The sequence below is a fragment of the Syngnathus typhle genome, linkage group LG22 (assembly GCF_033458585.1).
Source record: "Syngnathus typhle isolate RoL2023-S1 ecotype Sweden linkage group LG22, RoL_Styp_1.0, whole genome shotgun sequence".
NCBI lineage: Eukaryota > Metazoa > Chordata > Actinopteri > Syngnathiformes > Syngnathidae > Syngnathus > Syngnathus typhle.
The window spans coordinates 4524184-4534702 of NC_083759.1; the positions used below are offsets into that span (position 1 = coordinate 4524184).

Sequence of the window (10519 nt, forward strand, 5' to 3'; positions counted from 1 at the left end):
GTCTTCATTGAAGAAAAGATAAGATAAGAGGAACTTTATTAATCTCACGTGTGAGAAACTGCATGTAACAACAGCCCGATTTACAGGAAGGTACAAGTAGGGGGAAAAGGTGCAAAAAAGAGACTTCTGGCGTATAGACTTTTGCAATTATAAATACTGCATTTTAAACATCTCTGGAGCATTTTTAAGGTTTTAAAAACTTGCAAGATTTGATTAGATTTCATTTATCTAATCCAGCTGACATTTTGGCTTCTGTTTTTTAGTAACTTTTGAAATTAAGTAATCAGTAAATAACTTTTTCAAGATAATAATCTATTCTGACCAAGTAGTGTAACATTTTTTTTTACAAAATCATAAAAAGAGATAAGTACAGAAACCTGGTCAATTTGCGGAAAACTACTTAAGTAACGAAATAATGCAAATGCACCAAAATAACAAAATGCACCATTTTAAACATCTCTGGAGTATTTTTAAGGTTTAAAAAACCGCTTGCAGGATTTGAATGTAGCCTCATATATTTAATCCAGCCGACATTTTGGCTTCTATTTTTTTAGTTACTTTTGAAATCAAGTAATCAGTAAAGTAACTTTTTCAAGATAATAATCTATTCTGACCAAGTAGTGTATTTTTATTTTATTTTTTTTACAAATGTAGGGAATACAAGTAAAATCATAAAGAAAGATAAGTACAGAAACCTGATCAATAATTGTACTTTGTTTCTACGCACCACGCACGAACGCACGCGCACACACGCACGCGCGCACACACACACACACACACACACACAGCTGTTTGCAATGAGCATTGACGGTTCCCACCCCCAACTCCCACAGCTTGGGCCCAGTAAAACTGCGTGCGTAAAAAGGCACGTTTACCGACACCGGATGGCTGGGCTGGGCGGCGCGCGCACAAACAGACGCGCACATTCCCTCGAAGCGCGCCAGCGGATGAACTTCAACTATATAATGGATTCACGCATCAGACAATTTACGTAGACGAGCTCTAAACCATGCGCTCCAGATGTCCGTGCATCGGAAGAAAACACCCACCCACCCACGACGGAGTGACTCACGGTTTAAAGTAGTTGAATAAGCGGTCGCCGGTGCGGACGGGGAGATTTCTGCGTGGGGTTATCTGGCTCCTTTGTGCTACTACTTAAAGCCAGCAGTGCCAAAGCTTCGTGGTTTTATGGGGCAGAGAGGCGTTGAGCTGCATCCGCCACACGCACACGCAGCTGGTGACACATATGGATAGCACGCGTGCGCATCTTCAAGTGGCACACTTTTGGCTCGCTTGAAACTCCCATTTATCTTGAAAATTGTGGCGAGTGTCAGACAATTTACGCACACCAAGCTTAGAAATAGAGAGAGGCTTCCAAAACCTTTTTGTTGGGACACGAGAACTTTGAAGAAGATGCGTCAGGAGATGGTGAGGAGACTTCAGATGTCGCTTGTCATGTTCTCCATGCTGCTGCTTAGCTTGGCCACGGGATTTCCAAGCAGACACAGAAATTCTGCTCACAAGGTATGCTCGAACCTTTTTTTTTTTTTAACTTTTATCAATCAAAATAAGTGAAATGTGAATGTTGGTGGAATTTTTTTTTTTTATTATTTATTTATTTGAGGTGCAATGAATAATCGACAACTAATCGATTTATCAAATTCTTGATTATTATTTTTTGTGAATTCTTTATTGGTTTAGGTACTTATTTGCATTCTTTGTGTTAAATTAAAGTCTCTGGCATAGATGAATACAAATATATATAATAAATTGATCATATTAATTTGTCACAAAAAATAATTTCTAAAAATTGTTACACTGATTTTGCTCTATCCATCCCTCCATCCAACCATGTAAGTACGATCCACGATGGGGAAATTCATTTATTAACATCAATAATAACATTAACATCAATAATAATACTACTAAAATTAGCCCCACTAAAATATTCCTTCGCAGCCCACTAATTTCTTTCATGGTTCCTCGTCTCTTACCTTGTACAGTAAAGTTTGCCATGTCTCGATCATAACAAACGCATCATTCTTTTTTTGCCCACATAAAAACACATCAGTTTTAGTATGACACCCCTTGAGAGTGTATTTTTGTTGCACGCGGATCAAAGTCTGTTTGTGTCAGGGTTCAGCTGACGCTCCTTCTTGTGTGGCCTCCTATTGATGCTCCGTTGGCTCCCCCAAAAAAAAAAAAAAGTAGCGGTTGTACCTTCATTATGATCCGTAAGTGCTGGATGGAGAGATTAGTAAAGGGTAGAGGGGGAACTGAGTAAAGAGGGAGCCCATTAATGATGGCTTATGTAACCAGAATAAGGCGACCTCTCTAAATCTGTCACACTGCACCTCGGGTCAAGTGTCATTCATCTGATTGTTTACGTTAGCCTTTTTTTGTGTTAATGCGGAATTTCCTGTTTTGGGCTCCCCCCCCCCCCCCCCCCCCACACACACACACACATATAACGCAAAAGGAGGCGTGTTGAGTGGAATATTGCGATCTGTTGGCCTTGTCTGTTTTCCCATCCTGACCTCTACGACCTCACCCCTGATTCTACCATCCGTTTGTTTTCACTTTTTGCCCTTTTGTAAAAAAAATGGCGATCAAAGGGGGGGGTTAGCGTTTATTGTTCTTTTGTAATGGATTGGAAAGAGCCAAGTAGAAGCCTTTGATATGTTCATACACATAAATCAGAACTGCGTCATTGCTCGCCTTCTCCACACCCTTCAAGGTTCCAACTTTATCGCTCACCTCAACGTTTGCCAGACTCAACCCATCTTCACTTCCTTTTTCTGAGTGTTACATAAAGCCAGAATTCATTTAATAAAAGAAGCTTCAAGACCTTTAATGCCCTCATCCCCTAGTTAGTTTCCTCTCAAACTAAAAATGTGTGTATTAAAAAAAACTCTGATAGCTTAATGCTAACACATAATGGGAAACACAACAGACAGGCTAACAAAGCATTTATGTGATCTTGTTCTCCACCCTTTTAAGGAACAAATATTTGAACGGACGGTGCAGCAACACATGTAGACAACAATACTCCCAGGCATATATTCTTTATCCCCTCTTATTACTGGGTCACTTACCATCGTTTCTTACGTACGGAATGTGAGTAGTTTCCCCACTTATGCCTGAATCTCTCAACAATATTTGTGCGAGGGTAGACGCTGTCTTGGGGCCAGGCAGAGGTCCCCGACTGCATCCATACGGCGATTCTGTTAAACACACCGCATGCCGTCAGCCCTTTGGGCCTTTGATCAGAATGGAGAAGGAGGAGGAGGATGAGAGCAGGATCACAGAAGACGAGGGGGAGGAAGAGGATGATATACAACGTAAAAGAACACAGGATCCAGATGTGTAGCAGGATGAGATGAGCAAGATGTGAAAGAATGCAGACTCACGTGTGACTACGTCGTTGTTGTAAGGGCACACGTGTGAATATATGAAAGGCGTGTGAGTGGATGGATTTGACACTGATGCATTGTTAATAACCGGAAAGTAAATTATTGTATTCCCCCCCCCCCCACCCCCCACCCCAAGTGGTTACCAGAGGAGTTACATTTGAAGAGTGCCAGGTGTTTGCTTGAAAGGCGGCCTTGATTTGTACAACTACGGTTGCAATTGTTAGCTGATTGGTCAGCAAATAATTACTCCTGTCCCAATGGGAACGGAATTTGTAGCTGCCTTACATCAGTGTGGGTGATAGACACACCTGGTTGAATAGACATGGACGTTTGCATTAGTTTTTGTATTTTTTTTTGTGTATCTTTTATTATTCCGTCTTTTTTTCCCCCTCATTTAATTTGTTTTATTTTTCTACTTGCATCGAGACTATAAATAGCATTTAAAGGGAATGAGAATAACCATGATTCAAGTTGTCTGTGAACATTCCCACAACAGCGCAGGCCGCCCTTTCTTAGAACCGCCGGCCTGTACCGACAGCGACTAGGTGGCACCGCTTTATTTATTATTCCAAGATGAGCCATTTATGTTAGAGAAAACTGCATTGTCGACCAGCGGCTTCTGTTGACGTGTCATTCATCATGCTTGACAAGCTTGAGGCTTTTTTTGTTCACTTACTTGCATTTGACCCTCCACATAACTTCTTCATGGGACAATCACAGCCACCGAATAGAAAGTACGTCCTGTTCTGGATGCCATAACTGTAAATCATCAGCCGTTGGGTCATTAATGCAGACATTTCCTCTGGTACCCCTCCTCCTCAACTACCAGCGCTCTATATAGGCCACAAGCTGGCACAATCTTCAAATTCCACTCCTCTCATATGTTTAGGTCAGTTTCACAATGACACAGATCCAAAGTTTGTTCGACTTTTAGCAAATGTAATATATCAGTTTGTTTACTTTTTTCCAATACTGTACAGCGTAATTAATCTGTGGGATATTGCGATTATTATTTACAATGATTCTATTTTTGTCGCATTCTTCCAGTAAGGTTAAAATAAGTGTTTGGCGTAGTGCCCCTAGCCGCGGGCCCATACACAAGCGCAGGGGTCTCACGCCTCCCAGGCCCTCTCATTAAAGCTAAAAGAGGATCTTTCTGGCACAGACCCCTCTTTGTCCATGGCCTGGATGCCATGACTGTTGTGGGAAAAAAAAAAAGAGAGAATGAAATCCACGAAAACCGGTTAGTCACTTGGCCGGTGAGACGGATGCCTCGGAGTCTCTTCTGAACAATCTGCAGAGACCTTTTTCGCATTTCTTCTGAAATGAAATAGTGATGTGATGAAAATGAATCATGATTGAAACGACACCTTTCACCCAGACGCCTGCCTCTCCTATGCAATCAGGGTCACGGCCACAGCGCTGGGCTCCAGTATGACCCAGACGCCTTGGAGAAGCAGAACCAGGTGCAAAGTGTGCCGGACCCCCACAGCCATCAAAGAAAGTGGAACCACCCTCAGCACCGCTCGGTTGGAGTACTTCCTCAGCCAGAACCCGAGGAGGAGACGAAACCCTTCATCCTGGATCTGAAGAACTTCCCAGACTTATCTAATGCCGATTTGAACTCACAGAACCCGAACATACAGGTGAGTGGATTTGTTGACGTCAAGCACAATAGAGGATTGAGCGCACCTAATCAAGTAGCACAGATCCCATTCATCCTTTTTTTGACTCTAAAATAACATTGAACCCAAAAAGTGACTTCCCCTTGACTCCTTCCAAGCGCACCGATGACTCATTGAGGTAATGAGAGCGAGTTGCCTGGAACAAATGCTCACATTCTCTCCTCGAGAGGTTTATCCGTCGTGCCTAAACGCTCACGTCTGGCTGGCTTGTGAACATCCAAGGCGATATCGTCATCAGCGGCGTCATTCGACGCTTCATTTCTTGTGACGACTTCGTAACAGGTGAAGCTAAACAGTCACTGATGCGCTTTAATGTTCCGACTATTTCAACTCATTATTAAATCGTTTGAGTTCCTGAATGCATCGTGATATATCAATTGGTATTTTATTATGACGGAGTAAGGGATGTGATCCAAAAAATTCTGAAATATGAGTGCAAAGTTGCAAAAGCTACAAATTGCTGGTGGTAAAGCAGTGAGTGAGTCCATAATGACAGGGTGGACAGCAATGTCAACGATCCATACAAGCGGTTCAATGCATGATAAAAATGACTCGATTTAACAAATAACTTTTGGACAATAAAAGTCTATGGGATTTTTTTTTTTACAGTTTACACCAGGGGGTGTCAAATTCATTTTTTTCACGGGCCGCATAGTAGTCATAGCTTCTTTCGGAGGGCCATTCTGATTGTCGACCCGAATAAATGTACGAGCACCTCATATTATATCCAGTAAAAGCTACAAAACAAACTGACAAATAACTCAGACGAGTAAAAACTGGTAAAAAAAAAAAAAAAGATATTATTAAAAATGAAGACAATTTGCAATTCTAGTAATGACACACAAATATGATGCACAATTTGTCTTTGCGGGCCACATGAAATGATGTGGTGGGCCGTATCTGGGCCCCCGGGCCTCGAGTTTGACACCTGTCGTTTTACACGATACATTTTTAAGTCTGCTTCATTTTCATGACGAATATTGACCCATTGAGTGCATGTGCTGCTTAAACGCAGGTCACCATCGAGGTGGTGGATGACCCTCAGATGGAGGTCGAGATGGACCTGGCCTCGGATAACGACTGGATTCCATCGTCTTCCTCCTCGCCTTCTTCCTCAGTAGACTGGCTGGGAGGGAAGAAGCTTTTCTGGCCTCTTTTCTGGAGTTACACCGACTCGGGCGAGGAAAGCAACAGTCGCTCAACCGTAGAAGAAACCGGTGAGGAAGAGGAGGACGATTATTCTCTCTACGGCAGCGAGGAGCCCTCGCTCAGCGGAGTCGGTGGCGATTGGGGTAGTTACTGGAACGAAGGCTGGGATCCAGTACAGACCTACTATGGTAAGCATTTGCTTTCTCAATGAGGTTTGATTAAAAAAGAAAAAAATGCAGAAGGGCAAATTTGGGGAATTTGATCTTGGACAATGGAGAAGCGATAATGGGAAGCCATGTCAAACAACAAAGCGGTTTTCGGAAGGCTGCATGTCAAACGGTCCCAGAACAGCAAACAATGTGCGGCGTGCGAGGCAGGACGAGCACTCGACCGTCCAAACATTGCGGCTTCTGGCCGCTTTTGAAGTCGACACTGGTTGCGATGGTCGTCTTTTGAAGATGGCTCCGATGCGCTCGCTAATGGCAGCGTGAGGCGGCCACTGTTCTCGGACACAAAACAGTCCTCTGCTTGTGGACAATTAGAGGGCACATTGGGAACGCAGACTGACAGGGGCCATTCCGATGGGCCTTTCATCCCCGCCCGGGTCCCCACGGGCTCCCCCAACATCCCAACGGCCCTCGCTGCCCTCAGCGGCTCAGTTCAGGAATTTCCAAAGGTGGGGGGGGGGGTTCAGGGTTCCACATAACTTCGACAACTATCTTCCCCTCTCTGTTTTGCCTCATCTGAAAATGTTGTGTCAGCTTAAACAATTGCTGCACTTAAAATCGTTAAAAGAAAGAAGTTTTCAAATTGTTTCTGGCTGAAGCAGGTACCGGGGAAAAAAAACATGTTTTGACTGTAAACCTTTCCCCTGGTTGTGACGACACACGCACAATATGCCAGCCAGAGGCAACAATGCCCATTAAGTGGTCACTTCTAAAGACTCGGCGCATATAAATCAAGGATGCCTGCCATAGCTTCTTCTGTAATTAAGACGCTCCTGAGACCTCATTCCCGTACGGCCACATGGCGAGGTGGCAACGCCCACAAAGTCCAATTGGTTTGCGTGCTACACCCAAGCTGGTATTTCTGCAGCCGCTTCGCCTTTAATCACGAGTGGCTTGTTTTCAGTGTTATTAACGCCGCAAGAAAACGTGGTGCAGACGCGGAGAGCCGCAGCACAGCTTCTCTCTCTAATTTCACTTCAGGCCTCTCGAAAAGAATTTGGCTCGGGATGGGAAAGGTTAGATCAAGAGAAACTGGTCACTTCCATGGAATGACACGGGCTCGCCGAAAGTCCTCAAGTGCACGTTGAGTTCAACGCACGAGACAATTTGGAAATGTTTGGGTTCGTGATCCCCATAAAACCTTTTTGAAGATTGTTTGTCACTGCCGAGCTGCTCTCATCTTCGAATACGCTCTTGTCAACATGTCAATTATATTCAAACCTCAAATGGAGTCCAAAGGATGGCGGGGAAGCACAGCTACTGTTTGTCTGACTTTTTTTCTTTGTGACGCCAGCAGAGACTGACGAGTGGACTCCTTGGTCGCCGTGTTCGGTCACATGCGGACCCGGTGAGAAGAAGAGGACAAAGTCCTGCGGCTACTCTTGCACGCTGACAGAAGCCTCAAAGTGTGACCTGGAACCTTGTCCAGGTGAGATAACCTAAAATAACGGTGGACATTTTGGATATGTTCAACCCCAATCACTGCTCGTTCTCCGCCCAGGTGAAGACAACAGTGTGGTGGAACCTTTTCCTTTCGACATGGAGAACGGCACGGAGCCATTTGGAGCAGGTCGGTCTTGTTTACCTTTTGCGCACATTTCAACAGCGTTCATCAAATGGTGTCATCTCTGCTGCAGATGTGGACAGCTGTGAAAAGTGGCTCAACTGCAAGAGCGACTTTCTCCAGAGGTACCTCCGCCAGGTGTTCCTGGAGCTGCCCAACTGCCCTTGCTCCTTCCCCTCGGAGGTGGCGTACACGGTGGTGAGCATCCACGACGACTCTCACGGTCGGACGTTCCGATGGCGCGACGCCAGCGGCCCCAAGGAGCGCCTCGACATCTACAAGCCGTCGGCCCGAGGCTGCATCCGCTCGGCGCTCTCCGGCGATTCGTCCACGTTGGCGGCGCAGCACTGTTGCTACGACGACCGCGGGCGGCTCATCACCAGGGGGAAAGGCGCCGGCATGCCGAATCTAATCAGCACCGAGTTCTCGCCGGAGCTGCACTTCAAAGTGGACGTGCTGCCTTGGATCCTGTGTAAGGGAGACTGGAGCCGTTTCCACGCCGTGCGACCCCCCAATAACGGCCTCAAGTGTCCGGAGAACCCCCATGAAGATGTGTTCATGAATGAATTGGAGGAGGCCAGGGAGTACTGACGGACCTGAATGTCAGCCGACTTTGAAAAGGTCATGTACTGTTTTGTCCCGAGCATGCGGCAGCCATTTATCATGCATTACCAAGAGAATTACCTTCCCCCAATCTTCTCACAACAGGCTCCAATGAAGTGGCAATGAAATCTTACATTTTGAAATCACTTGGAATCAGGAGTTAAGTGTGTCGCTCAAAACTGTGCTTTTTAAGAATGGTGGCAAGATTTTGTCCCCCCATGACCCCCCCCCCGCCCCCCCAGAAGAAAAAGTTGAGGTGGGTGCCAAAGAGTTGAAAGTTAATGTTTGGTGCCGACGTACATCCAAGCTCCTTCGTCTCTACGATGCGCGTGTACGAGACGAAACTCCCGCGCTTCTGTTTGTGTTTGTGTCTCTACCATGTTCTCAGGGGGACTCCAAAAGTAAAAAAAAAAAACGATGTCGTCCGTTTACCTCGACAGTTGGACCTGGTACGAAGGCGTGGGTCATCCAGATCAGAAGTGAAGAAAAGATGATGCTTTGCGTTCATTTGTGGTGATCACACCGAAAGAGTGTTCCTGTTCCTGTTAAAACAAAAACCTAGTTCAGCTAAATAATGGTGGAATGGTTCTGATCGTCTTGTATCCACGCTGGCTCCAAATCCCCTTGTTTTTTCTTCAGGAACTGATTTGAACGGAAGGCACTTTATTTAAGGTATGTACTGTATATAAAAAAAAAAATGCAAAAGATTTATGGATTAACAGATGATGCGAAGATGGCCCGATCAAGTGTCAATTTTCTGTGCTTTCTGAATCTAGTTTGACATCTTTGGTCTTGTACAGTATTTATTTGTCTGATCGCTCTCGTATTTTTTTTTTTTAAGCTTTCAAACATGGTGCAGCTGTTGGACTGACGTGATGGCACCACATTTAAAAAAAAAAAAAAGAAAAATTCGCATTGCTACATCCAGCAGCATCCTGCGTTTGTTGTTGTACTGCAATGCTCTTTGTTGTTACAATCATGCTGAAGAAATATATATAAAAAAAAGATATTGCATCCATCATACTATTTGAGACATTTTTTCTTTTTACACTCTAATGCTGACGTTCAAGAAAGTGGAACAGATGCCTTTTGGGGATGGGGGGGGGGGGGGCGCTTAATGATCTGTGACCTTGTGGTTTGTATAGCGCTGTCTTCCTTGATGAGAACTAATGGGGCTTCTAACCCTTATAAATATTTGAAAAAATAACTCAACTCAACAATGTCTACTTGTCTGAGTAGCCGTTGTGTAAACTGAACTACATCAATTGAACCTGCCTGCAAATACAATTAGGAGAAATCATAAAAAATAGCCACTGTGGTACAAAAATTGATTATGGCGGCGATGTCGTAGACGATTAAGTATCACTGTAAGGTCACGCTTATGGAAATTCATAAGCTTAGGCAAATCGATGTTCTAATTCCTCATATCCATGCAGAGCGAAGTAGAACATCAGGTTAGACAAGTGGGACACAATTAACAGAGTGGTACAATAATGTTAGATTCCTCCCATTACTTACTCAATGAGAGAAGGCCTTAGTTGGATGGCTGCAAATGAAAGTAGTGAGGGAAACGAGCCAAACACATGTTGAACACATTGCAGCCACAGTGTAAACACACAAATAACCACAGATGTGTAAAGACGCAGGTATTTGGCGGGGCTTTATGTGAAAATAAACTACTCGTACGAGGTACTTTTACGAACGTGACCACTAGCATAAACTAAGACTTATGGAAATGTCACATTTAAGGCAATGATGTTGAATGTAGGGTGACTAACCACTGAAAATCAACAATTACTGTCTTGCCAGCCAGAAATACACTAAGAGGACAAAAAAAAACCACTGATAGGCAAATGAAGCTTCGTATTTGCTTCATGA

General features: G+C 44.3%; 1 protein-coding gene across 2 annotated transcripts; it reads left to right on the forward strand.

Moving 5' to 3' along the window:
• Nucleotides 1-834: 834 nt before the first annotated feature.
• Nucleotides 835-9660, forward strand: ism2b (isthmin 2b). 2 transcript variants are annotated; one of them, XM_061270312.1, is made up of 6 exons: nucleotides 835-1524; nucleotides 4820-5059; nucleotides 6114-6435; nucleotides 7769-7903; nucleotides 7976-8044; nucleotides 8112-9660. In XM_061270312.1, the coding sequence occupies exons 1-6, from the start codon at nucleotides 1414-1416 to the stop codon at nucleotides 8627-8629; spliced, it is 1395 nt and encodes a 464-aa protein (XP_061126296.1). In that variant the 5' UTR covers nucleotides 835-1413; the 3' UTR covers nucleotides 8630-9660. The 2 variants fall into 2 exon arrangements, with proteins under 2 accessions (XP_061126296.1, XP_061126298.1); XM_061270314.1 differs by having other exon boundaries at nucleotides 7772-7903.
• Nucleotides 9661-10519: the final 859 nt, after the last annotated feature.

What these genes read in the sequence shown, in the direction of transcription:
- ism2b (XM_061270312.1), top strand. Translation starts at nt 1,414, where the DNA reads ATGCGTCAGGAGATGGTGAGGAGACTTCAGATGTCGCTTGTCATGTTC. An exon ending in ACAGAAATTCTGCTCACAAG is followed by an intron (nt 1,525 to 4,819) that starts GTATGCTCGAAC and finishes CTATGCAATCAG; the next exon opens with GGTCACGGCCACAGCGCTGG. An exon ending in CACGGAGCCATTTGGAGCAG is followed by an intron (nt 8,045 to 8,111) that starts GTCGGTCTTGTT and finishes TCTCTGCTGCAG; the next exon opens with ATGTGGACAGCTGTGAAAAG.